Source organism: Pipistrellus kuhlii, unplaced genomic scaffold (assembly GCF_014108245.1).
Source record: "Pipistrellus kuhlii isolate mPipKuh1 unplaced genomic scaffold, mPipKuh1.p scaffold_m20_p_21, whole genome shotgun sequence".
Taxonomy (NCBI): domain Eukaryota; kingdom Metazoa; phylum Chordata; class Mammalia; order Chiroptera; family Vespertilionidae; genus Pipistrellus; species Pipistrellus kuhlii.
This window is the reverse complement of record NW_023425520.1, coordinates 9,593,258-9,620,738: the sequence shown is the minus strand read 5'-3', so window position 1 is coordinate 9,620,738 and position 27,481 is coordinate 9,593,258. Positions and strand designations below refer to the sequence as shown.

The following is a 27,481-nucleotide window of genomic DNA, read 5'->3' as shown; positions in this document are numbered from 1 at the left end:
CCCAGCACACAGCAGGCCCTAGTGCAGGGACTTCCCCACCGTGGCTGCTGCCTGATCTGTGCCCCCACACCTGCCCCAGCTAAGCCCTCCTCAGAAACCTCCCCAAGCCCTTCCTGGGCACGCACCACCACTCCAGCCTCTTCTGAGAGGGCACATCTGACAGTCCCTGACTGCTCCATCAGCTCTCCATTCCACTTCCAGCACTGTTCCTAAGCTGGTCCATGTAATACCTACCAGGACACCCCAGGGCATTTCCTTCCCCCGAGGACATGGCCAGGTGTCTGCACACAGGCCAGTAGGCACAGGCTGGGACTTGGCTGACAGGGGTCAAGGCACAACCCTCAGCAAGACCCATAAGTCCCAACCCATCTCCACGTCCCCCCTCACAACCAACCACCCTGATGAACCCACAAAGCCTTTTGTGGCCCAGCCAGATCACAATACCTGAGACACTGCCCCTCTCCCACCATTCAACTTGAGGCCTTTCCCACAGACCACAGAGTCTTTCCTCGCACCAGAGGCCACAGAACTCGCCATATCTGTTCACCCCTGAAGACCTGGGACATGCTTTGTCTCTAATGTGCAATTATCCCAGGGGATTGGGGATCCCTGATGGCAAAGCTGCACCTGGCCCCTCTGAAGATCTGAGACTTAGACAAAGGTCGAGGCTTAGAGCATTTGTTCAATGGATGGTAGATGGTGAATGGATGAATGGATAGGTGAACAAATGAATGGATGGGTTTATGGTAGCTATAATAGATGGAAGACAGATCAGTACTGGATGGATTGATGGTGGATGGATGGATAGATGGTGGATGGTGAATGGATGCTACATGTTGGATGAATGGATGAATGGATGAATGAATGATGAAGTATGGTGGATGGATGGATGGTGGGTGGGTGGATGAGGGATGAGTGGTGAATGGATGGTAGACAGTTGGTTAGATGAATGGGACTGGTGTGAGAACCAGGAGTAGAACAGCAGGAGAGGGATACTCAAGAATAACCAACTCTGCAGACAAGGTATAATCTAAGTTGAAGGTTCTTAAAATTCTGTTTGCATGCCTGAGGCCAACTACACTACACCCCAAAACTGTACACATGTCACAGGTATGCTATTGCATAATCACCTGGGAGCCTGTCAAGTATGCACATGTGTGTTAAGATGACCTGTGCCTTAGGAGTAGCTTTCACCTTAGGGCTCAATTCCCTGCTCCCATGGCCAGGCTCCCCACCTCCCTCCTACAGACAGCGTTAACCCCCACACAGGGACTCCACATGCACTCCAGAATCTACCAAGATGATCTTCACCAGCCCACCTCAGTGGGCTATCCAGTTCATGGCTTTGGCAGTCAGGGGTTGGAAAACTGCCACCCAGGGCAAGATAACTGCTGGAAGACCTGGGTTTCTGACCACACCACCCCCAACAGATCTTTGACTAGGGAGGGTCATGGAGACATCACCTTGCCAGGTGTGGGAGGGGGCTGCCCACCTGTGACCTTCAGCTGGGCCTCTGAGCTACATGAGCCCACCTGGAAACTGATGGTTCCAACATCCTCGAGGGTCACCTGTGGGAGTGGAGATGGGGTCTCAGCCTGGCAGCCTGTTCAGACAGTGTCTCCTGACACCTCCCTAGGCCAATCCAATGGGGTTGGAACCTTCTCCTCCCACGCTCCCGGGAGCATGTGGATGGAGGCAGGTCCCAGGGTCCCACCTTGTGTAGAGTGAGCGTGTGGAGAGTGCCTTGCTCCACTGTAATGTCATTCATTTCATTGGCCTGCAGGGGCACTCCTCCCAAGGCCCAGCGAACCTCCTGGCCAGAGGCCCTGGACAGCCGGCATCGGAAGTGGGCGTCCTGGCCCTCACTGAGCTGCACATCCTGCAGGGGCTCCAGAATGGTCACCTGGGGGGCTGCACCAAGGGAAGTGTGGCATCAGCCTCAGCAGCTGGGATGCTCCACTGTCAGGAGCACCTCCCAGTTCTGGAGGCTGCCCCCAGCACCCCACCCCACTTTCTGTAGATAAGCATACAGGGTACCACTCAACCCTGCGTCCCGAGCCACCTCAGAACCATCCATGCATGGGGCTAGTTCCCAATCCCCAAAGCAGGGATCCTTGCAGTCTGCCTGTCTCCCAACAGGGTCTCCACATTTGGGCTCCGAGTGTGTTGAGAGGGGCAGCCACCTCACCCACTCCCACGGACAGTGAGCTGGGCTGAGGACTTGTGGGGGCCCACGTGGAAGGAGTCTGTGCTTGAACTTCATGTCACACCCTTCAGCTGCAGCATGTGGTGTGGGCGCCCTGCACAGCCACCTCTGCCGCCTTGCTGCTTTGCAGCAACAGGCCCTGGAGGCACCCTGGGCAGCTGTGGCCCTTGCGCTCACACCTCACAGCTGAACTTCACCTCCCTGTCAGCCTGCACCTCCATGTCAACCAGGCCTCACACCATGGTTACCTCAGACTCTGGGGTGTGGGTGATGGGACCCTTTACCAGTCAGGCCTGAGCACCCAGGTGAACCTCTAACTCTCCCTCTTCCAGGAAGCCTTCCCGGATACTCTCACATGCTTGTCCTGTCCCCTCTATCTGCCTCACATAGCATTCATCACCTGATTTGCTACAAACAGAGACCCCTGGGGGCCAAGATGGGCTCAGGCATCTCTGTTAGGAGGAAGTAGGCAAGGGGCTGCTGAGTGGGGAGCTGCCTCTTTCCATCCCCACCCCGCGGTCAGCCCTGCCCTGGCTGGGACATCAGGAAGGCAAGACCTTCACACAGACAGGCAGGGGCTCAGAGAGGGCAGCCCAACTCAGGCTGTCCTACCTGCCGACTAGGGGCAGGAGGCAGGGCAGCATCCTGGGGCCACAGCCTCCCTTTTCCCTCTGTAGACAGGGGAGTGATGACGAAATGAGAAGAGAGAGCTTGTAACCCCAGGGGCCTGAGAGCCACCCTTGGGACAGCACCTGGAGAGAGGGGGTCACAGGGCAGCTATTAGGGAAGGGCTCACCTCTGACCTTGACAGAAGCCACGGTTTTCTGGCCACCCACCACACAGGCATACTGGCCCGAGTCCTTGGCTTCGACCCCGTGGATCAGCAGTTCACACGTGGTCCCCTGGTGACGAATCTCGTACTTGGAGCCAGTGTGCAGCTCCACACCCTCCTTGAGCCACTGCACACGGGCCCCAGGCTCCACCTCACTCAGTTGGCAGCACAGCCGGGCCAGGCTGCCCACCTCCTGCTCTGCGTCCTGCAGCTCAGCCTGGAACATGGGCCTGGGAGCTGGGGGACCCGAGAGGGACTTAGAAGTTCAGAGCAAGATACCCCACCCTCCTCCACAGGGTCTGAGGGTCCCGGGGAAGGCAGGGACCAGTGGGTAGCTCACCACGAACTGAGAGTCTGGCAGTGCTCTGTGCGTGGCCTGTGTCACAGGTGTAGTGTCCGGCGTCCTCCTGCTCTGCATCATGCACCAGCAGCTCTACGGTCACGCCCTCCTGAACCATCTGGTACTTGGCGCAGGGGAAGAGCTGCAGCAAGCCCTTGCGCCACTCCACACTGGCGCCTGCCCGGCTCAGCTCGCAGCACAGGCGTGCTGTCCCACCCTCATCCACCTCCTGAGCCTGCAGTTCCCGGAGGAACCGCACAGGTGCAGCTGTAGGAAGCGGGGAATGTAGGGTCAACCGAACATCAGGTCAGGTCCACCCACCAGCCCTGCCCGAGCCAGGGACCCTCAAATTGGACTGCAGCCCAGAGGGCTCCCCGAAGCATGCAGGGCCTGTGCAGAGGGCAGAGTCCATCTTGGGTCCCACCTGTGACGGTGACGGTGGCACTGGTGGCCTGGGAGCCACAGGTGCAGGTGTACTCGCCCGCATCTTCCCAGCGCAGGTCCCGCAGCACCAGCTCCACCAGGCAGCCCTGCTGCCGTGGCTCCCGGTGCCCGTCGGCCTGCACCTCCAGGCCACCCTTGCTCCAGACCACAGCCCTGGGCTCGCACAGCTCACATCGCAGGCTAGCCTCTGTGCCTTCCTCAGCCTGCAGGTTCTGCAAGGGCTCCCTGAATACCGATGGCGGGGCTGCGGGGTGGATGGGCAGAGGGGAGACAGGGTCAGTCTAGAGACCCAGTCAGAAGACAGGCCCCCCACACACCCAGTCAGGAGACAGCCAACCGCCCCCCCCACACCCAGCTAGGAGACAGGCCCCCCCACCCCCCACACACACACCCAGCTAGGAGACAGTCCCCTACACCAGTCAACCCTCCTGATAACCTAGGTCAGGCATGGCTCCCAGCTTCACCCCAGCTGTCTGGCTGCCCAATGGACCCATTGCCACATGTCCCAGGAGACTGGGGTAGGAATGGGCATCATGGATCTGGGTCCACTTCAAAGGAAAGGAGGGTCCATGGTGGGAGCTTCGGGAGAAGATCCGGATCTAACCAGGCGAATCTCATGCCAGCCTCCACCTTGGATGCCCATAAGCAGAGCTGTGTCCCATCAGGCAATCAAGGCCAGGGGGTCCCCTCAGAACCCTAACACAGGGCCATCCCTCAGATCCTGACTAGAGGATAGAAAGGAGAAAAGGTAAACAGATTAGGACAGGAAGACGGACAAGCTGGAATTCTATCTTTACCATGAAAATTGGCCTAGTGAGGTCATGTGGATGGAGATCAGTACCGAGACACCAGGACACTGGACAACAAAGTGATAGGAAAGCAGACAGCAAACAGAGGGAAATTGTTAAAGGCAGAGATGAGGGAGTGGCCATTGGTACCCAGTGTGGATGCAAAAGACAAGGAGAGGACTATGGAACCCAAATGAGGCTACATGGCCACAGACAACCTTTACCCTTGACAGTCAGTGTGGCCGACGTGCTCTCCTGCCCGCACACGCACGAGTACTCCCCGGCATCCGCCACCATGAGGCCACTGATCTCCAGCTCACACACGGCCCCATCCTGCCTCAGGCTGATTCTGTCCCCAGCTCTGAGGGTCTCCAGCCCTTTCCTCCACTCCACGGGGGCCACCTTGCTCAGTTCGCAGCTTAGTTTGGCTGTGCCCCCTTCCGTGGCCTCTTCCTTCCTCAGGATCTTTGTGAACTTCGCGGGCAGGGCTGGGGAGGGTCAGAGTGACACAGGGAACTTCAGACTGTCTGCAGGACTCTGTGTCCAGGACAAGGACACTCACAAGGACTACACAAACTGCTATTGGCCATCACATGAACTTCAGAACAAATGCACAGATGGTGACAGAGGCAAAAGGAACAAGAGGAACAGTAGACCCAAAAGACTACACATGGACATCGGAATCTCTGGATGGAGAGATGAAGCTGGGAGATGCTCGGGGTCCCCAGTTGGAGACATAAACATGGATGCTACAAGGGAGCAGGTGTTGACAGAGTAGAAATGTGCAGACACCAATCCACTGGTCCCTGAGGCCATATGCAGACTTTACCCTTGATGGTCAGTGTGGCCGACGTGCTCTCCTGCCCGCACACGCATGAGTACTCCCCAGCATCCGCCACCACGAGGCCACGGATCTCCAGCTCACACACGGCCCCATCCTGCCTCAGGCTGATTCTGTCCCCAGCTCTGAGAGTCTCCATCCCCTTCCTCCATTCCACGGGGGCCGTCTTGCTCAGCTCGGAGTGCAGTGTGGCTGTGGCTCCTTCCATGGCCTCTTCCTTCCTCAGACCCTTTGTGAACTTGGCGGGCAGGGCTGGGAGTCAGAAAGATATGGGCGCAATCACACATATGAACCATGGGTAAGACAAGACGTGGACAGCACAGAGGAGACATCAGACCCATGTGGACATGAGCTACATGCTGGGTGTTCCCAGTCACATTGTGCATGGTGGCGCCCTTCAACCAGCTGTGAACAGCAGGGCTGTGCCACTTTCATGGATGCCTCAGGCCACAGGCTTTGTATGAAACTGGTGGACAGGACCAGGATGACTGGAAAGACAGTGAAACAGATTCTGTGGGGAAATTTGGGGCAGGACATGACTGGATGGACCAGGTGACACAAACTCTGACAGGAAACAGAACAAAACCAGTGGTGACACAAGGGATGAGAAGTGGCCTACATGCTGGTTTCTCATGGTTTGCACAACAGCCCGGAAGGTGAAAGGGACTCTGTGGAATTATGGGAAGAAACGACACTGAGACAGCAGAGAACATGGAATGAGTGCAGGCAGATGTCATGAAGCGGGTAACTGAACACCAAAGCACAGCTCTGTTTGGCCACACACGGTCTTTACCCCTGATGGTCAGTGTGGCCGATGTCCTCTCCTGCCCGCACACGCACGAGTACTCCCCGGCATCCGCCACCACGAGGCCACGGATCTCCAGCTCACACACGGCCCCTTCCTGCCTCAGGCTGATTCTGTCCCCAGCTCTGAGGGTCTCCAGCCCCTTCCTCCACTCCACGGGGGCTGTCTTGCTCAGCTCACAGCGCAGTGTGGCTGTGCCCCCTTCCGTGGCCTCTTCCTTCCTCAGGATCTTTGTGAACTTCGCGGGCAGGGCTGGGGAGGGTCAGAGTGACACAGAGAACTTCAGACTGTCTGCAGGACTCTGTGTCCAGGACAAGGACACCCACAAGGACAACAGAAGCTGCAAAGGGCCACAGTGTCAATGAGAACGAATGCACAGATGGTGACAGAGGCAAATGGAACAAGAGGAACATTAGACACAAAGGACTACACATGGACATCAGGACCTCTGGACAGAGAGATGAAGCTGGGAGATGCTCAAGGACTCCAGTTGGAGACATAAACATGGATGCTACAAGGGAGCAGGTGTTGACAGAGTAGAAATGTGCAGACACCAAGCCACTGGTCCCTGAGGCCATATGCAGACTTTACCCTTGATGGTCAGTGTGGCCGACGTGCTCTCTTGCCCGCACACGCATGAGTACTCCCCGGCATCCGCCACCACGAGGCCGCGGATCTCCAGCTCACACACTGCCCCATCCTGCCTCAGGCTGATTCTGTCCCCAACTCTGAGGGTCTCGGGCCCCTTCCTCCACTCCACAGGGGCCTCCTTGCTCAGCTCGCAGTGCAGTGTGGCTGTGGCTCCTTCCATGGCCTCTTCCTTCCTCAGACTCTTCATGAACTTTGCGGGAAGGGCTGCAGAAGGTCACAGAGAACTTCAGACTGTCTGTGGGACTCTGTGTCCAAGACAAGGACACCCACAAGGACAACAGAAACTGCAAAGGGTCATAGTGTCAATGAGAACGAATGCACAGATGGTGACAGAGGCAAATGGAGGAGAGGAACAGAGGAGACAAAGGACGACACAAATATCAGGACATGAAATTGGCCACAGCGGGGAGATGCTCAAGGAGAAACCCTGCCCCGTAGTCCTACAGAGCAGAAGAAGATCTCTGCAGACACCAAGCTATTGGTCCACACGGTCTTTACCCCTGACGGTCAGCGTGGCCAGTGTGCTCTCCTGCCCGCACACGCATGAGTACTCCCCGGCATCTGCCACCAGGAGGTTGCGGATCTCCAGCTCACACATGGCCCCATCCTGCCTCAGGCTGATTCTGTCCCCAGCTCTGAGAGTCTCCATCCCCTTCCTCCATTCCACGGGGGCCGTCTTGCTCAGCTCGCAGCGCAGTGTAGCTGTGGCCCCTTCCATGGCCTCTTCCTTCCTCAGACCCTTTGTGAACTTGGCGGGCAGGGCTGGGAGTCAGAAAGATATGGGCACAATCACACATATGAGCCATGGGTAAGACAAGACGTGGACAGCACAGAGGAGACATAAGACCCATGTGGACATGAGCTACATGCTGGGTGTTCCCAGTCACATTGTGCATGGTGGCGCCCTTCAACCAGCTGTGAACAGCAGGGCTGTGCCACTTTCATGGATGCCTCAGGCCACAGGCTTTGTATGAAACTGGTGGACAGGACCAGGATGACTGGAAAGACAGTGAAACAGATTCTGTGGGGAAATTTGGGGCAGGACATGACTGGATGGACCAGGTGACACAAACTCTGACAGGAAACAGAACAAAACCAGTGGTGACATGAAATGATGAGGAGTGGCCTACATGCTGGTTTCTCGTGGTTGCACAATAGCCCGGAAGGTGGAAGGGACTCTGTGGAATTATGGGAAGCAAACAACACTGAGACAGCAGAGAACATGGAATGAGTGCAGGCAGATGTCATGAAACAAGGAGCCAGACACCAAAACAGGGCTCTGCTTGGCCACACACAGTCTTTACCCCTGATGGTCAGCATGGCCGACGTGCTCTCCTGCCCGCACACGCACGAGTACTCCCCGGCATCTGCCAACATCAGGCCACAAATTTCCAGCTCACACACGGCCCCTTCCTGCCTCAGGCTGACTCTGTCCCCTGCTCTGAGGGTCTCCAGCCCCTTCCTCCACTCCACGGGAGCGGCCTTGCTCAGCTCACAGCGCAGCATTACCACGGCCCCTTCTGTGGCCTCTTCCTTCCTCAGAATCTTTGTGAACTTCGCAGGCAGGGCTGGGGAGGGTCAGAATGACACAGGGAACTTCAGACTGCCTGTGGGACTCTGTGTCCAGGACAAGGACACTCACAAGGACCACACAAACTGCTATTGGCCATCACGTGAACTTGAGAACAAATGCACAGATGGTGACAAAGGCAAAGAGAAAAGAGGAACAGTAGACCCAAAAGACTACACATGGACATCGGAACCTCTGGACGGAGAGATGAAGCTGGGAGATGCTCGGGGTCCCCAGTTGGAGACATAAACATGGATGCTACAAGGGAGCAGGTGTTGACAGAGTAGAAATGTGCAGACACCAATCCACTGGTCCCTGAGGCCATATGCAGACTTTACCCTTGATGGTCAGTGTGGCCGACGTGCTCTCCTGCCCGCACACGCATGAGTACTCCCCGGCATCCGCCACCACGAGGCCACGGATCTCCAGCTCACACACGGCCCCATCCTGCCTCAGGCTGATTCTGTCCCCAGCTCTGAGAGTCTCCATCCCCTTCCTCCACTCCACGGGGGCTGTCTTGCTCAGCTCGCAGCGCAGTGTAGCTGTGGCCCCTTCCATGGCCTCTTCCTTTTTCAGACCCTTTGTGAACTTGGCGGGCAGGGCTGGGAGTCAGAAAGATATGGGCACAATCACACATATGAGCCATGGGTAAGACGTGGACAGCACAGAGGAGACATAAGACCCATGTGGACATGAGCTACATGCTGGGTGTGCCCAGTCACATTGTGCATGGTGGCGCCCTTCAACCAGCTGTGAACAGCAGGGCTGTGCCACTTTCATGGACGCCTCAGGCCACAGGCTTTATATGAAACTGGTGGACAGGGCTGGGAGGGCTGGAATGACAGTGAAACAGATTCTGTGGGGAAATTTGGGGCAGGACATGACTGGATGGACCAGGTGACACAGACTCTGACAGGAAACAGAACAAAACCAGTGGTGAAACGAGGGATGAAGAATGGCCTACATGCTGGTTTCTCGTGGTTGCACAACAGCCCGGAAGGTGGAAGGGACTCTGTGGAATTATGGGAAGCAAACGACACTGAGACAGCAGAGAACATGGAAAGAGTGCAGATAGATGTCATGAAACAAGTAACCGGACACCAAAATAGGGCTCTGTTTGGTCACAGTTGTTACCCTTGATGGTCAGTGTGGCCGACGTGCTCTCCTGCCCGCACACGCACGAGTACTCCCCGGCATCCACCACCATGAGGCCACGGACCTCAAGCTCACACACAGCCCCTTCCTGCCTCAGGCTGACTCTGTCCCCAGCTCTGAGGGTCTGAAGCCCCTTTCTCCACTCCACGGGTGCCTCCTTGCTCAACTCGCAGAGAAGTGTGGCTGTGGTCCCTTCGGTGGCCTCTTCATTTCTCAAATCCTTTGTGAACTTCGCAGGCAGAGCTAGGGAGGTCAGAAGGACCCAGAAAACATCAGACTGCCTGGGGAACTTGGGGGTTTGAACAAGACATGGACACTTGACATTGAAACACACTTTGGAGCAAACGTGGACTCATGAACACATGGACACAGTGGGGGGAAGTGGTGCCCATCCAGGTGGAGGCCAATGATGAGGAGGAGCTGAACCCCAGTGGCGAGGAGGAGCTGAACCTCAATGGATACGCAGACCATTGGATGCTCAGTGGGGACCTCTCACCAGGACAGACACAGGGAAATGGCCATAATTTCAATGGACAGGGACGGTGACCAGAAGGATGTAATCTGGAATCTTCTGTTACTTGTCCTGCCTCAGACTTCATTTGAGGTCAGAGTCAAGACCCCTCACTTGCCACACCAGGTTGCTGAGATAACACCGTAGCCATGGCCCACTCCACGGCTGGAGAAGGAGACGTGGAAAGGGCTGCCTACATCTCTCCCACGAGTTTGCATCCGCGCTCACTCCTCATCACCTCCTGTAGCTCTTGAGGCCAGAGCTGGACAGACCAGAGTAAGGAACACCCCGGCCAGGAAGGTCCATGAGCTTGTCACCCCAGTACCGGTGTCCTGGGAACCCCCACCCTAGTAGAAGCAGCTCTCTGGAGCCACCTGTAGCTTGTCACTGCAGATCCTGTGCTCTGGCTGTTGGGTGAGTGAAGCCCTCGGAGCCCATGCTCCTTTGGTCTCCCGGGAAGTCTGACTAGCACAAGGCACAGTGCGTCCCTGCTGGAGTTGCAGTGCTCTGTTCGTGCAGCCCAGTGAGTCATGGTGGTGGCTTCTCCCCCAAGGTTTGAACATCGTGCACATGATGGCCATTCAGAATCCTCTTCTTCGCTGTCCACCTTGTCTCTGAGCGGGTCTGGAGGCCCATGACTGGCGGCCCTCACACCTGCAGAGGAGCCCTTCCCTCTGCCCTTTCTGAGGCCCACCCTGCCCGGGCTCCTTCATCGATGTTGCTCTGTGGGTCCTCCTAGGACATCTGTCTCTGTCCATCTACTTGCCCTTCAGGAGGGGCCAGGACCTCAGGAGGGCCCCTGAAGACCCAGGCCCCTGAAGACCTGGACCCCCTGACCTGTCACCAGACTGCCAGCCATACATACCTCACTATGGCCGGGCCCGGTCCTGATTCCCCAACACTGAGGGTCTCAGGTCTGTTCCGTCACTTCATGGGGGAACCCTTCACAATTCACAGACATGTGCAGCACGGACATGGCACCTCCATGGCCATCTAAGGACCCAGGACTTTTGTGCATTGGGGGGTCAGGACTACGGAGGGTCAGATGGACACACAGACCATTGGATGCTGCAGTTTGCAGGCAAGAAACAGGCCACACATACCAAGCTGGCAACACAGGTACCTTTTGGAAGTGTGGCCCCAGGGTCACAGGCAAGACGCCCTTCACAGGGGCTGCTCTGATGAGAGGGGACACCCACCTGTTTTCTTTCTGGGGTGCCTACCATCTACCTAATCCATGGGCCAGCCCACCAACTCCAGCTGAGTGAGCCCCTACTCCAACCCTCAACGTGGGCTCTCAGTTAACTCGAGACCACCTGCCCACACCCAGCAAGCCCCCTGCTATTGCACCAGACCCACCACAACACAAGACGCAGCAGAGCCCAACCCAGAGAGGATGCCCACCTGCCCACTAGCCACAGAAACCAGTCACAGACCCTCCACTCTGGCATGGACCATCCCTTCCTGGCTAGGGCTGTGCTCTTCAACCCAGCCCTCCCTGTCCTTCCACCATTTCAGACCTCCCCTCCTCTCATCCTCCCACACCCACCTCATCATCTCCTCCCCACCCACACCCACCTCACCTCCTCCTCCCCTCCCACATCCACCTCACCTCCTCCTCCTCCCCTCCCACAGCCACCTCACCTCCTCCTTCTCCCCTCCCACAGCCACCTCACTTCCTCCTCCCCTCACACCCACCTCACCTCATCCTCAGTCTTCACACCCACACCACTACCTCACCCTCTACAGCTGCCTTACCTCCCATGGCGCCCAGTCTTAGACAGTGGACCCACATCACCTCTATGGCTCTGCCATGGCCAGTCATGCATGCTTGGCTTCCTCCCGGCATCTCTGCATCAAGGGCCACACTTAGATCTACTTCCTAATCCATGCTGGCATGGCCTCCTCAAGAGGACTGTATCCTGCCATTTGTGTTGTGCGGCTACACTCCCCTTGCCCCCGCTCCCTCCGTCCCCAGAGGTGACCCTGTGAAAGACCTTGTTTTCTGATCTGTATCCGGGAAGGCCTCACACAGCTATGTGCTAAGACTCCTGCTGCAGGATCGCCGGAGACACAGGAGGTGGAAAGGGATCTGCCCAAGCTCTCAGACACAGAGCCACTGTTTCATGTGGCCACACGTGGTCTTTACCCTTGACGGTCAGTGTGGCCGACGTCCTCTCCTGCCCACACACGCACGAGTACTCCCCGGCATCCGCCACCACGAGGCCACGGATCTCCAGCTCACACACGGCCCCTTCCTGCCTCAGGCTGACTCTGTCCCCAGCTCTGAGGGTCTCCAGCCCCTTCCTCCACTCCACGGGGGCCGCCTTGTTCAGCTCGCAGCGCAGTGTGGCTGTGGCCCCTTCCGTGGCCTCCTTGCTTCTCAGTCTTCCTATGAACTCGGCAGGCAGGACTGTGGAGGCCAAACAGACACAGAACATTAGATTCTGTGAAGAGCTTTGGAGCAGGACCTAACAGGACAGAGGACTTGACGCAGACACTGACAGGAAACAGGACAAAACCATCAGTGACACAGCAGCGAGAAGTGGCCTAGGTGCAGGTTTCTCGTGGTTTGCACAACGCCGGAAGGTGGAAGGGATTCTGTGGAATGATGGGAAGCAAACGACACTGAGACAGCAGAGAACATGGAATGCGTGCAGGCAGACGTCATGAAGAGAGTAATCGGACAGCAAAGCACAGCTCTGCGTGGCCACACACGGTCTTTACCTTTGACGGTCAGTGTGGCCGACGTCCTCTCCTGCCCACACACGCACGAGTACTCCCCGGCATCCGCCACCACGAGGCCACGGATCTCCAGCTCACACACGGCCCCTTCCTGCCTCAGGCTGACTCTGTCCCCAGCTCTGAGGGTCTCGGGCCCCTTCCTCCACTCCACGGGGGCCTCCTTGCTCAGCTCGCAGCGCAGCGTTACCACGGCCCCTTCCGTGGCCTCCTTGCTCCTCAGTCTTCCTATGAACTCGGCAGGCAGGGCTGTGGAGGGTCAGAGACAGAGAAGCTCATCCTCATCCTCCTACCGGGGACGAAGGATACCAACGGGGCTGCACGGGCAGGGCAGGGGCACGCGTACCCTTCACGGTGAGCGTGGCTGAGGTTGTCTGGTCCCCGAAGCAACAGACGTACTGCCCGCTGTCGCCGGGCTGCAAGTCCCGGACCACCAGCTCCAGCAAGGTGCCCTCCTGCCGCATCCTGTACTTGCCTCCCGGCCGCAGGACCTCATCTCTGCAGCGCCACTCCACGGGCGCGGCCACCGAGGACAGCTGGCAGCGCAGGGTGGCAGCACCGCCCTCCAGCACCTCCGCGTCCTTCAGGCCCTCCCGGAAGTGCACCGGCCGCGCTGTGGAAGGCGCAGGCTCAGCTTGTCCTCGCTCCCGCATGCACCCGGGGCTCCCCCACAGTTGAGGAGGGCTGCAGGGACCGGCAGGGTGCGGGGGGCCCACCCCACCCTTCTACACCAGGGGCTAGTGCCGGGGACCCTCCAGGAGGAGGAGCCAAACCAAAGAGCACAGAAGGGTGGGGTGTCATGAGCTGCATTGTGCCCCCCTTCACTCATGGGAGCCCCAACCCCAGGACCTCAGATGGTTCTTGCATTGGGAAGCCGAGCCTTTAAAGACGTGATGAAGGTGAAGTGAGATCACCAGAATGGGCTCTAATCCCATGTGACTGGCATCATTATAAGAAGAAGAGATCAGGACACAGACACAGAGGGACAGCCCAGGGAGGACACAGGAGGAGGTGGCCACCCACACAGCAAGGACAGAGGCGTCCAGGGGACCAGCCCTGCCCACACCTGGGTCCCAGACATCCAGGCTCCAGGCCTGGGAGAGAGAAATGACAGGTGTTTGAGCTGCCATGTCTGTGGTATTTGTTACACAGCCCAGGCTGGTGGAGATAAGTCAGGCCCGGAGGAGGGAGGAGAGATGTCAGAAGACAAGGCAAAGTGAGGAATAAAGTACAAAAGATACTGGCAGTCAGGAGACCAGCAGAGGGTGAGAAAGGTTCTCTCAGCAGCAGAGACCCAGACCCAGAGATGGGGAGAAGCAGTGAGGGGAGGATGAGCTGTGGAGAGACAGAGCCAGACAAAGCACAACACCGTCCCCCCCGCCCCCCCCCCCCCACACACACACATACACACAGACACCGAGAGGGCAAAGACAGAGAGGGGAGGAGCTGGGTGAAGTCTGGGGCCACCCCTGCCCTGAACAAGATGAGAGCTGTGGGCACAGAGCATGCCTGGAAGCTGCCTGGTCCTTCCTGCCTGAGGGCTCACCGTGGACCCTGACGATGGAGCTGCTCCAGGCACCTGCGGCCTCACACTTGTAGCGCCCGCCATCCTGCAGGGTGGTGCCCGTGATGACCAGCTGGGCTCGGTGGCCCTCACGGCTCAGCTGGCACCGGGCCGACCCCCGCAGGGTTTTCCCATCCTTGGTCCAATGCACAGGGCTGTCCGGGACAGTGGTCTCGCAGACCAGGGTCAGATCCTCCCCCTCCATGATTATGGCATCCGTGAGCTCCTGGGAGAAGACACTTGGCTTCTCTGGGGACAGAAGGGGAAGTACAGGGCACATGGGGGCTCCTGCAGGAGAAGCTCCAGGTGTCGCTGCAGCCCAGGGGACACCCCAGGTCAGTACCCATCTATCCACCTCAGCCTGGCGGCACAGACAGGCCGGCCTCTGCATGGCTCCCCACACGCCAGGGGCATGGCCAGGCCTGTGCCACGCTGACTATGGAATCAGCTCTGCATCTGGAAACAGCCACTCCCAGCTTCCCCAGCCCACCCTGGGACCCAAGGCCCAGCCCACAGCACCTGCTCTCCGAGCCCCGGGATCACACTGCATCCCGAGCCACACGGATGGTCCCCACCACAGCCCTGGCATGCAGCCCACCTGTGACCCGCAGGGTGGCCGAGGACCGCTGGTCGCCCGCTTCGAAGTAGACAGTGCCCGAGTCTTTGAGCCCAAGCTCCCGCAGGGTGAGCACGTGGTAGCCACCCGGTTGGGTCTCAATCCCGTTGAGCTCATTGGGGTGCAGAGGCGTTTTGTCCAGGAACCAGTAGACAGGCTCGTAGTCAGCAGGGGAGACACGGCAGCTGAAGGTGACTGAGGAGCCCTCCTGCACCTCAGCGTCCTTCAGGTCCTCTGTGATGAGCACTCTCTGACCTGAGGGACAGAGGGGACACATAAGGACCCCACCAAGGGAGACGAGGTGCTCTCCCAGACCTGTAACAGGATCAGGATGATGAAAACTGAGAAACAGCAAGGAAGTCAGAGCTAAACTGACCAGGCCCACGGACATGCCCCTGTCCCCCTCGGTCCTTCTGTGGAACATGAGAGTGACTCACGATAGCCACTCCACAGCTGTGCTTCCCAGCTCGTCCCTGCCAGTGCACCTGTCCCCAGAGTCACGTAATGAAACCAAATCTTGTATTAACAGAAGACATCAGAGTGTGAAAAAAGACATGTGCCTATGTGAAATTTAAATCCAATGCTCAATGCTCTGGAGATCTGACAACATGAATTGCTAGGAAAATTTTTCCCCCCTGCCAACTTAGGTCAGGGACACTTAGAAAAAGTTAAACACGAAAATGGGTGTAAAACAGATTTCTCCATATTCACGGGTGATTTGAAGATGCCATATGCCGGGCACCAGGCACTAGACACCAAACACAAGACACTGGATGGACCCTGTGCACAAGGCACTGGAAAGGACAATTGGTGCATCCAGGGGTGACTGGTCAGAGAAAAACAGTTTTGAAGACTGACACTGAGAGAAAAGGCATTGGCCACCAAATGAGCTCTTGAGAGTGTTTTTTGCTTTTAATCCTCACATGAGGATGCCTGAGGTATTTTTTCCACTGATTTTCAGAAGAGTGAGAGGGAGGAAAGGAGGGAAGGAAGGAGGAACGGACCCTGGATGCTGGCCCCGGGATCCGGAAGGTCAGATGCCCGGATGCCAACACGCCCAACAACCCTGGCCCAGCCTCTGACGGTATGTAAAGCATCAGCTTCTTTATCTGTGAGATGGAGACAAGGATGACCCTCAGCCTGCCTGCCAGCTACAAACTGTTCCTCAAACCTGGAGACCTCCATGTTCAGAAGCGGTCCATCTGTGTGCAAATACACGGGAGCTCACGCACCCAGGAGGAGCTCCAGAGACACAAATGCAGTAATAAATGAGGACTGCTAACTCATTCGCACAAAGTCCAGCTGGGAGGCCACAGAGATGAGCCACCCAAGGCAGCCCCTCCAGGAGATGGGGAACCAAGGCTGGGCTGGTCCCAGGCCTCGGAGGCAGTTTCACACAAGGCTTGCACCGGCCACATCACAGGTCGTGAAATCCGTGCAACGCGCCAGCCTCACCTTGCACCGCGAGCCGAGCCTGGGACCTTGCCTGGCCAATGTCGCAGGAGTACGTGTCGCTGTCTGCCTTCTCCAGGGCACTGATGGTGAGCCTCAAGGTCACGCCCTCCTGGCTGGGTGCATGCTTCCTCGAGGCGCGCAGCTCAGAGAGGCCCTTTCTCCAGGTCACCGTGGCTGCAGGGCGCTCGGTCTTGCAGGTAAACACAGCCACGCCTTTTTCCTCCACCTGCAGGTCAGCCAGCTCCTCGGTGAACCGGTTTGGCTTTTCTGGGGGCAGAAATAAGAAGGGGGGGTGGTGTGTGTGAGGCCTACAGACCCCTCAGGGCATGGGCAGTTCTTCAGGGACTGGGCTGAGCCCTTTCCCTCTCCACTTTGGACAGCACAGCGGAGGCGCCGAGGGAGTGGCCCCATGACACACGGAGGGGGGGAGGCCCTGGGCGCAGCCTCAGCGTTTCTGGCGGGGTTACCTTCCACGCGGAGCCTGGCTGTGCTCGTGGAGACCTCCGTCTCACACGTGTATTCTCCGGAATCTTTGAGCGAGGCCGCATGGACGACCAGCACGGCCCGCGTGCCCTCGCTGAGCAGGTCATACTTCTGACTCTTGCGAATGACTTTCCCGTCCTTCAGCCAGCGCACCGGGGAGTCCCCCCGTGACAGCTCACAGCTCAGCGTCGCATCCTCCCCCACCACCGCCCGCTGGTCTTCCAAAGGCTTCGTGATGTCCGCCGGCCTTTCTGAAGGAACAAGAGGCAGCCCGTGAGGCCGGGCCATAGCCACGGCAGAGACGATGGCAGGGCTGGTGTTTGGAAACCTTCAGGCTCTGGAGGCCACGCCCGCAGACAAAGAGCCTGAAATTCTAGGACATCAAACCCAGGAGCCCCGGAGCCTTGGAATGCCAGGAGTCCCCACCATGACAGGGAGGCCCTTTGCGGGGAGATAGGAGAGCACAGGTGCTCTGGGCATTGTTCAGAGCCCGTGACACCGCGTAGCCATGGCTGGAGCCCGCTGTGAACCAGGCTTCACCGATCTGCACCAGCGTTTTTGCTGGGAGCACGAGCTCGGTGAGTTTCACTGGCTCAGTGACCATGTGCCCCGGAGCTACCACAGCCATCGGACCATGGATGCGAGACCAGAAGCCCTGCTCCTGCCCCTAGATGACCAGAAACCCCGCATCCTGATTGGAGTTCTGGGCCCCCAATGGTGGCTGAGGGGGATAGTCCCTTCCCTCTTCTCCCCCCCCCCCCATTTCCACCCCCCTTCTGGAAAGCTGCCCAGCCGAAGGCTCCCACTCCAGGCTGCCTGGAGAGTGGCCCAGTCCGCCCAGTGCGTGGTGCCCACCTCGGACGAGGAGCGAGGCCTTGGAGGTGAGGCCGCGCACAGAGAAGACCACCTCCCCGGAGTCGCTCGGCAGCGCCTCTCGCACGGCCAGGGTGTACTTCCGGCCCTGGCGGGCAGCCCGGAAGCGGTCTGAGCCGCCCACTGTCTTCCCGCCAACGGTCCAGGTGGCAGTGTCACCCGTGTCCTCATGGGACAGGATGCACTCGAAGATGCAGCTCTCACCCTCGAGCACCTCCACGTTCTTCAGCCTCTTGGTGATGCCCACGTGCAGGTCTGTGAACCACGGGAGGCAGCGGTCACTCTGGCCAGGCCCCAGATGCCTGCCCCTCAGGCCAGCATCATTGAGCCCCGTAATGATCCAGAGGCTCCAATACCCACCCCACCCCCCAGCCGACTCTGCTGCCCCTCAGCCAATGCCCCCTTGGCCCCCAGCTGGCCACACCCTGGTGTTTGGATGGCCAATAGCTATGAGCTCTGACCAGGGCACAGCCTCCCTGCTACAGAACAAGGGGCAGAGAACAGAGCATCGGTTTTCAGTAGCTCACGAGCTCTGGAAGAGAAAGGACAGGCGCCCCGAGTGAAGGAGCCGTCTAGCTCTGGGACAAACCCATGGCATCACCCTCCCCCCTTTCCTGTCTCATCTCAAAACCCACCGGATGTCAGGCTCTCTCCACGGGGTCACGGAGAACAGGCCTGTTATGCATGTGGAAGGGGAACAAGACTACCGGAGCTGAGCCAAGATAGCGACCACCTGGTTGGGGAAGAAGTTCCAGGGCATCCCCGCCGGATACCCTGGCCTCTCCTGCTTCCCACCTCCAAGAGGCTCCGGTGACTGGCTTCACCCTGCCCACACACATCACCTGGCGCACAGGGAATGTCTCCAGGTCCCTGTTGGAAACCGAGCTCTGCGGGACTCCATCAGGCACGGCTTAGCCCGCTTCACTCCGTTGCTATAGTCCCCGCTCACCTGCCTGCATCAGGGCCTCCTAAGGATCACGTCAAGCCCGCCCATTCTGAGTTCTGAGCTTGCCTGACCTCCCCTGGCTCAGTGCAACAGCCTGGGCTTGAGTGGGCGGAGCCTCAGTGAGTGGCCACGCCTTCTATACCAGGCCACGCCCCCTGCTCGGCCGCACCCACGCACCGTGCACACTGACATGCGCGCAGGTCTCCTCGGCGCCCAAGTGGCAGGTGTACAGGCCCGCGTCGTCCAGGCTCAGGTCGTGGACCACCAGCCCACGCGTGCCCGCCGTGTGCAGGAAGTCGTACTTGTCGCTGGGGCCCAGCTCCACGCCGTCCTTGCGCCACACCACGCCCGCCTGGGGGTCGGAGACCTCGCACTGCAGGGTCAGGGCGCTCTGCTCCACAGCCGACACGTCGTCCAGCGCCTTCAGGAACACCGCCGGCTTCGCTGCAGGACCAGGTGTCAGGAGGTGAGCGAAGGAGCTGCTGCCTCACCAGCGGAGACCCCCGGGGGGCCTCCCACAGACACCCCTTCCCCCCGCAGGCCGCCTCACCTCTGACCTCCAGGCGGGCAGTGGCCGTCACCTTGGGGGAGGAGACGCGCACGGTGCCCGCGTCCCCCCGCCTGACCCGCTTCAGCACCAGCGTGTGGCGGCGGCCCTCGTGGGAGATGTCGTGGAAGCTGTCGTTGTAGAGGGGCGTCCCGTTGAGCGACCACTCCACCTCCTCATCCTCGTGGGAGAGCTCGCAGGAGAAGCAGGCGCGGCCCTCCTCCGCGGCCTCCGCGTCCTGCAGCGGCTGCGTCACCGTCACCTCCCGCGCTGCAGAGGGCACATGGAGGCTCAGTGCCCGGCCCCGCCGCCCCCGGGCCCCTCGGGGCGGCCCTGCACCCCCGCCCCCCGCGCACCTTCCACGGTGACCTGGGCGCAGCTCTGGGCGTTGCCGGCCTGGCACCGGTAGACGCCGGCATCGGCGGGCGTGAGCCGCAGCACGCGCAGCTCCGCCATGTGGCCCTCCAGGCGCATCCTGAACTTGTCCGAGGCCACCAGCGGCGTGTCCTCCTTGTACCACTGCACGGCCTTGGGCGGCGGCTTGAAGTCGCAGGACAGCACCACGGACTGCAGCTCGCGGCCCGCTTTGGGCTCCAGCGGCCTCGTCAGCACCACGGGGATGTCTGCGCGGAGGGAGGAGAGAGCGCGCGGCGCTGGGGCGGGCCGAGCCAGCGGAGCCCGGGACACCGCCGTCCGCTAGGGGCCTCTCCTGTGCCCGGGGGCTGGGCCGCGCGCCCACCTGAGACCACCAGCTGGGCGGTGGTGCGCGACTTGCCGATGGTGAAGTGCACCGGCCCGGTCATGGTGGAGCAGGTGCGCCGCAGCGCCAGCCGGTGCACCGTGCCTTCCTGCTCTATGCCCACGTCCTTCCCCGCCTGCAGCGGCGTCTTCCCCAGCAGCCACTTGGGCGGCCGCACTGAGGGGATGGAGGTCTCGCACTCGAACCAGGCGGGGGCGGGCTCCATAACCGTCACGTCCTGCAGGCCCCGCACGATGGTGATGGATTGCTCTGTGGGAGAGAGGCAGCAGCATCTGCAGGAGGAGCGCCCCCGCCTGTGCTCCTTCCTGGGAACAAACCCTCCCTCCAAACACACCGTGCTCACATCCTCTCCCCTCCACCCCCCCCCCCCGCCACCCCCCCCTTCCCTCCAGACAGGCCCTTCTCAGACCCGGCTGCCTCCAGGCATCAGGGCCAATGCCAGAGGACAGCTGCCCACAACCCCGCCCACACCTTCCACGAAGAACTGGGCAGAGGTCTTCACATCGCCGGCGTCGCAGGTATAGGTGTCCTCGTCCTCCGGCTGCACGTCGCTGATGACCAGCTTGCGGTAGAGGCCATCGCTGACCATCTCGTACTTGGGCCCGGCCCGCAGTTCCACGCCGCCCTTGAACCACCGCACCTGGGCGCTGGCCCGAGACATCTGGCACTCAAGCACCCCGCGGTGCCTCTCCATGGCGATCTTGTCCCGCAGGGGGCGCAGAATGGTCACTGGCAGTTCTGTGGGCGAGCAGGGAGGGGTCAGGAGGGTGTCCCCTTAGGTCTGACCCCTTCCGTACAATTGCCTTGAAGAAAGTAGGTGCACCCACGCCTACCTTCCACCCTTCCCTCCTCTTGCCGTGCCCCTCCTGCTGCCCCCCTTGCCCTCTCCTGCACATCCATGGCCCCGTGTGATCACCTCACCTGCCCACAGACTATCCCGCCCTCCCTCAGGCCTGGCCGCCGCCCTCTCCTGTCATCAAGGCCACCAGGGCCTCCTCTCCAGCACCTGCTGCAGCCCGGGAGAGAGAACTCGCTGACATCTCTATGTCAAACAAGAAGGGCTGCTTCTCGGACCCCTGTCCTCCTGCAGCGGGGGCAACACCCTCTTTGCCTCCTCCTGGGTCACCCCGTCCTGTCCTGAGAGGAGGGGGGGGGCTGCCCCAGTCCCGTGTCAGGACAGCTGGCACAGCACCCGTCTATGTTCTCACTTGGGCAGCCCTCACCTCTCACTCGGAGCTGGGCTCGAGATTCTGCATTTTCGGCTACAAACCGGATTTCTCCTGCTTCTTCCACCAGGACCCTCCGGAAGATGAGCGTGTGTGTCCTTCCTGGGAACACGGACCGCTCAGCACCGGGGGAGGAGCACGGGGTGGGGGGGTGGGGGGTGGGAAGAGGCCCTCCCACAGCCACCGCCCTGGCTGTCACACCTTCCTGGCGCATGCGCACGTTGTCACTGGACCGGAGCTTACTGCCCACCCGGAACCACTGAGCAGACACGTCGTCATGGGAGACCTCGCAGGAGAAGGTGGCGCTCTCCTTCTCCATCACCTCCACGTCCTCCAGGGGCCTCAGGATCTGGATGTTGCGTCCTGCGGCAGCGAGGGAGGCCCTGCTACACTGCAGCACTGTGCTGCCTGCTTCCCCCACCCCCCGCAGCTTACTGAGTGCCAGAGGGGTGGCACCTCAATGGGGGATCCAGGGGGCAAGGAGGTCCTGCACCTGGCCTTGACCCCCCACACTGCCCAGGTCTCACCTTGCACCTTCAGGGATGCCGAGGTCTGAGCCTCGTGGGCGTCACACACATACACGCCCTGGTCCCCAGAGGCACACTGGTAAATGATGAGAGTCCGGCAGGTGCCCTTGGCTGCCATACCCACTGTCTTGCCAGCCTGCAGCTCCACGCCATCCTGTGGGAGTACAAAACCCGGTCAGGCGCTGGGCGTGGCCCTCGTGGTGAGGAGTAGGATGGAGCAGAAGCGTCCAGGGACAGAGGCACCTTCAGCCAGCGCACGTCCACATTGGGGCGTGACAGCTCACACTCCAGGGTCACTCTGTCTTTCTCTGTGGCCACCACGTCCTGCAGTGGGCGGCTGAACCTCACAGGCAGCTCTGGGGAGGCAGAAGGAGATGAGAGAGGCAGGTGGAGCGGTGGAGGGGGGCTGAGCTGGACCAAATCACTCAGCTGGTTCTAGGAATGAGTGCCCTCCTCCCGACCCCCAGGATTCCACAGCCGGTCCCCACCTGCCTCCCCTCCGAGACAGGGACCAGGCAGTCTCGAGTGGGTCTCGCCCCCCCCCCCCCACGCACCCGTTACCACCAGCCGCGCCGATGTGTGCACGCCTTGAGCCTTGAAGGCAATGAGACCCCCATCCTGTGGCCGCAGCTCCGACAGCGTGAGGGTGTGAACGGGGCCTTGCACTGCCAGCTGGCACGTGGGCCCCGGCTGTAGCCGAAGCCCGTCACGGGTCCAGCTGCCCTCTACGTCGGCGTGGGACAGCTCCACCTCCATGGCGGTGGAGCCCTGCTCCTGCACCTCCACCGCGTGCAGGCCCCGCAGGAGCTGCACCTGGCGCACTGCGGAGACAGGAGGAAGGGTGTGCCCCTGCACCGAGAACCGCCCTCCTGCTCCTTCCCAGGGGCCTCGGCTCAGCGTGCTGCCCCGGAGGGGGAGGCCCACTCCCGCCCACAGGAGGAGAGTTTCCCTCCCTGGAGGCCCACTTCATCCCCAGCCATACGACTCCTCCCCCTGCTAACCCTCCTTTTCCATCCCCTTCCCAGGGCCAGGTCCCCAGTGGGAAACTCACTCCTCTTCATCCCTCCTCCTGCCCTCCCCTCTCCTGGGTGCCAGACCCCAGACCCAGCTGCCCTGTGGCTCACTTTGTACTGTGAGCTTGGCCTGTGTCTTGTCATCTGGCGTCTCACAGCCGTAGAAGCCGCGGTCGGCGAAGCCCACGCTGCGGAGGACCAGGCGGTGACTGGCGCCCTCCGCGTGGATCGCCACGTTCTCGCTTGGGGATAGGGCCGCGGCATTGCGCGTCCACTTGACATCCGGCCAAGGCCTGGTCAGCTCTACCGCCAGGGTCACGGAGCCCCACTCCTCCACTGTCTGCGGCTCCAGCTTCTTCTTGAACAGCACGGGAGCCTCTGGGGTCAGGGAAAGGGCAGTCACACAGCCACTGCCTCTCAGGAACACGCGGCACAGAGGGCCCCTGCCCAACCCGGCCCCCAGCGGCAGAGCGGGGCCCCGACCGCATGCTGACTCCATGCCAGGCGAGGCTTGAGCAGTCCTCAGGGTCCAGCTGCACAGTATCCTTCCGTGGGGGGAATGGAGACTACAGAGGCCTCACCTTTCTCACCCCCTCCCACCGCTGGTCCCCTGCTCTGAACAGCCCTGCCAGGCTCCCGTGTCTGGAGCTCCTGCGTGTGGTGACCAGTAGCCTCTGGGCACGGAGCTGGTGAGACAGGCCCAGAGTCCTCCCCTCCCCCAGACCAGTAGAATTAGCATCTCCACCCCATTGGAGCCCTGGGAGCCAGAACGTTAAGGGAGAGAAACACGCTGGAGTGGACCTCCCTGTCGCACATGGTGCCATGACCTCCCCAGAAAGCGCATCTGCCCACATTGCTCTTACTATGACCTGCGAAGGCTCCCACCTGTCCTCGGGGGAGGGCTGCTCTCACTGACAATCTGGCTTCCTGGAGCAAAACTCCTCCCCTCCGGCCTCAGCCTGCCCTGGCTGCCAACCCCACTGTCTCCCTCTCACTACCCATGGGCTCCTGTGGATCCTTCCGGACCAGGGGCACACACAGCGCGCCAGCTGACTCTTCTAAAGGAGGTGCCAACCTTCCATCCCACCCCAGCTTCTCTGTGCAAACCCCGTGCTCCCTGAGATGGGCCAGGGCAGCAGGATGCCAGCCCACCCGTGAGGGGCCCACACTCCCACCCACCCCCCTGCCCCCGCACCCCCCTACTCCCGCACCTCGTACGCGGAGGGCAGCGGAGGATGTGACCCCCTCAGCCTCGGCGCTGATCTGGCCGGCGTCCTCCAGGACCAGCCCCGAGATGGTGAGGCTGTGGCAGGCGCCGCTCTGCGCCACCCGAAGCCGCTCGCTGGGCTGCAGCTGGGCGCCGTCCCGGAACCACAGCACCGCCACGTCGCCGGGGCTCACCACGCACTGGAAGGTGGCCTCCTGGCCCTCCTCCGCCACCACGGCGCTCAGGCCTGACGTGAACTTGACTTCGCGGGGGACTATGGACAGAGCCCCGCTTGAGAAGTTGGTGGGAGCAGCAGCGAGGCCCCACTGGCAGGCGCCCCGGAAGAGCACCTTCTCCGTGAAGCCCCGGAACGCCCAGCCCCGCGCCCCGCGCCCCGCGCCCCGCGCCCCGCGCCCCGCGCCCCGCGCCCCGCGCCCCGCGCCCCGCGCCCCGCGCCCCGCGCCCCGCGCCCCGCGCCCCGCGCCCCGCGCCCCGCGCCCCGCGCCCCGCGCCCCGCGCCCGCCCTGGTGCGTACCGCGGACGGAGAGCCTGGCGCTGGTGCGGTCGTCGCGGCTCTCGCACACGTACTCGCCCGCATCCTCCGCCCGCAGGCCGGACACCGTGAGGGAGCGCCGGGGCCCCTCGGCCGCCATCTGGAAGCGCTTGCCCTCCCGCAGCTGCGTGCTCCCGCAGCGCCACACCACCTCGGCCTGCGCCGGGCTCAGCTCGCAGGCCAGCGTCACCGTGCCGCCCAGCTCCCCGCTCACCGGCTCCAGGGGCTGGCAGAACCTGGCGGCCACCTCTGCGGAAGGGAAGGAGTCAGCCCGGAGGCCCCCTCTGAGCTTTCGTGCGCCCCGAGGCCCACTGGTACCCACTCCCGGACACCGCCCTCGGGGTTCGCAGGGACCGCGCCGCCCGCTGACCTTCCACCTGCACCGGGAAGTCCTGCGCCGCGGCGCCCACGCGGCAGCTGTACACCGCGCTGTCCAGAGTCTGCGCGCCCCGCACCGTCAGCGTGTGCGTGTCCCCCAGGCTGGCCATCTGGTGCCGCTTGCTGCGCCGGATCTCCACGCCGTCCTTGAGCCACGTCACCGCAGCCACGGAGGGCGCGGCCATCGTGGCGGTCAGGACGATGTCCTCGTGCTCTTTGACCACCACTAGCCCCCTGCGGTCGGGTCTCTCTGGGGCTGGGGGCTCAGGCTCTGGCTCTGGGGTGCAGCGAGGAGGAGCGGGAGGATTAGTCATCAAGAAAGGGGGGACCCTGCTTCCCTGGCCTGGTCCCTGCCTCCTTCCGGCCATTCCAAGGGAGAAGACCTGAAGTGGGACTGGCCCAAGCTCCAACTGCTATGCGATGCCTTGCTCACCCAGGGCTTGGCTGCTGCTTCCACTGAGCAGACCCAAGAGGGAATGCCTCGGAGCGCTTCACCCCGATGGCCACCATCCAGGCTCTCAGGGCCATGAAGAGCGGCCAAGAGGAGCCCCCTGCAGGGGACTGCAGGCCTGGAGCCACAAGCTCTAACCAGGAGCCTAGAGGCATGAATGGCTGCCCTCCAGGGAGCCTGGGCCCAGGACAAAGGCTGCCAGGCTGAAACAGCCTGAGTGCCTCCGCATGTGGCGGGGAGTGCGCAGCAGCACCAAAGGGGGAAGGGGAAAGCCCCAGAAGGTGCCCAAGTGGGTCCTCTAAGAGCCCACCCAGGGCAGCACCTGAAGACATGCTGGCTGTACGATGGCACCACACCTGGGCACAGGGCTGTGCCCGCCAGCTCAAGACAAACACCTGCAGCAGGACTCTGAAACCCAGCGGGGGCTGTAAGGGACAGGAAGCACACCAGCAGGACCAGGACCAGCCCAGGATGTGCCCCAGGGGAGGCCAGATCCCGGGATTGACCTAACAATTTCTGGACAATTAGGAGCCCAAGGCCAGAGGTAGGGACCCAGACGCCAGTGTGGAAAAAGGCATCCAAAGCCAGAGGCCCCTCTGCTGAGGGTCCCCAGAGCGAGGCTGGACTCCATCATTGCAAAGGGGGACTGAAAACAGCCCTTAAGAGTCTGCAGACGCCTCCATGAGAGGTTCCATTCTAGGGAGGGTGAGGAGGTGACAAAGAGGAGCAAAAACCTGGGACAAAAGATGTCCAGAATGCCTTGCACTAGGGGCTTCAGCCCATGTCCTCAGTCACAACAGGACGGTAGAGGACATAAGCCTGAGGCAGGGCATGTCCACAGAAACCACAACAGGTGCAACCACACCAACAGTCCTTGCACAGCCTTTCAAGACATTGCCTGTCACTGATCGGCCAGGTACCTGTCCTCTCTGCCCAGGGAGGCAGGCGGGACCCACCTGGGACATCTAGACGAAATGTGACCTTCTGGCCCCCGGCCTCGCAGCTGTACTCCCCGCTGTCCCCCTTGGCCGCCTGCTGCAGCACCAGCCGCCGGGTGCAGCCCGTGGCCTCCACACGCACTTTTGAGCTCCCACTCAGCTTCTTGCCATCCTTGTACCACGTCACCTCCGACTGGGCTTGGGCCACCTCGCAGCTCAGCGTGGCACTGGCCCCGGCCATGGCCTTCACCTCGCTGTGTGCAGACTGCTCCTTGGCAAACACCACCGTGGGCTCTGTGGACAGGGAGGCACACACAGGGTCAAAGTTATTTTCTAAATCAGGAGGACAGCACTCTGGATGCAAGGACTGAGCGGGGAGTTGGCAGGATAGGAAAATCTTCAAGACTCTGTGTGACCTGCAGAAGCCCCAACACCTTCTCAGCACAAGTAGCTCATTCATCTGCACATTGACCACTGCCCAGGGGGCAGTGCCTGCTGGAGACACCGTGATGGACTTCTCCTGATCACACACCCTCTAGCAGAGGGACTTCAGGCCATGAGGGGTGCACACACCCTCCCCAGGTGGCCAAGTCTTTCCCGGATGTGCAGGGAGCATTCCCACCCAGCCAGGGACAGGTCCTGGGCTCCACCTCCCACCTGCCTTCCGTTGTGTCACCTGCTGGCCTCCTAGGGCAGTAGTCAGCAAACTCATCAATCAACAGAGCCAAATATCAACAGTACAAAGACTGAAATTTCTTTTGAGAACCAAAAACCTACTTCTGTGCATGGGCCACGAAGTTTCAATCGCACTGTACATGCGCGCCCTCAGGTGGCATTTTGTGGAAGAGCCACACTCAAGGGGCCCAAGAGCCACATGTGGCTCTTGAGCTGCGGTTTGCAGACACTGTCCTAGGAGACGGAGCTGTGCCTCCTGAGCCTGTCTCTTCCTTGTTTGGATGACTCACAAAATGGTGCACCTTGGCTAAGTTTTCGGTCTTTACTGTTTGCTCTTCTATGGTGTGTCTGTTATTGGGTGTTTGGGGCACCGTAATACTGTAC

At 60.8% G+C, this 27,481-nt stretch overlaps 1 protein-coding gene across 1 annotated transcript in view; it reads right to left on the bottom strand.

Annotated features, from left to right (window-relative positions):
• OBSCN (obscurin, cytoskeletal calmodulin and titin-interacting RhoGEF) overlaps positions 1-27,481 on the bottom strand; it is a 169,425-nt gene that overhangs the window by 46,021 nt on the left and 95,923 nt on the right. The window contains 36 exon segments of the mRNA XM_036450609.2: positions 1,493-1,568; positions 1,715-1,911; positions 3,003-3,275; positions 3,379-3,645; positions 3,803-4,066; positions 4,835-5,098; positions 5,440-5,703; positions 6,245-6,508; positions 6,848-7,111; positions 7,406-7,669; positions 8,212-8,475; positions 8,816-9,079; positions 9,612-9,875; positions 12,293-12,556; positions 12,871-13,134; positions 13,232-13,498; positions 14,432-14,698; positions 15,048-15,320; positions 16,521-16,787; positions 16,988-17,254; positions 17,859-18,131; positions 19,000-19,266; positions 19,373-19,639; positions 19,726-19,992; positions 20,109-20,378; positions 20,601-20,867; positions 21,353-21,457; positions 21,557-21,718; positions 21,883-22,036; positions 22,126-22,238; positions 22,437-22,703; positions 23,007-23,273; positions 24,107-24,376; positions 24,638-24,904; positions 25,026-25,310; positions 26,441-26,716. Coding sequence (XP_036306502.1) covers positions 1,493-1,568; positions 1,715-1,911; positions 3,003-3,275; positions 3,379-3,645; positions 3,803-4,066; positions 4,835-5,098; positions 5,440-5,703; positions 6,245-6,508; positions 6,848-7,111; positions 7,406-7,669; positions 8,212-8,475; positions 8,816-9,079; positions 9,612-9,875; positions 12,293-12,556; positions 12,871-13,134; positions 13,232-13,498; positions 14,432-14,698; positions 15,048-15,320; positions 16,521-16,787; positions 16,988-17,254; positions 17,859-18,131; positions 19,000-19,266; positions 19,373-19,639; positions 19,726-19,992; positions 20,109-20,378; positions 20,601-20,867; positions 21,353-21,457; positions 21,557-21,718; positions 21,883-22,036; positions 22,126-22,238; positions 22,437-22,703; positions 23,007-23,273; positions 24,107-24,376; positions 24,638-24,904; positions 25,026-25,310; positions 26,441-26,716 — 8,835 coding nt within the window.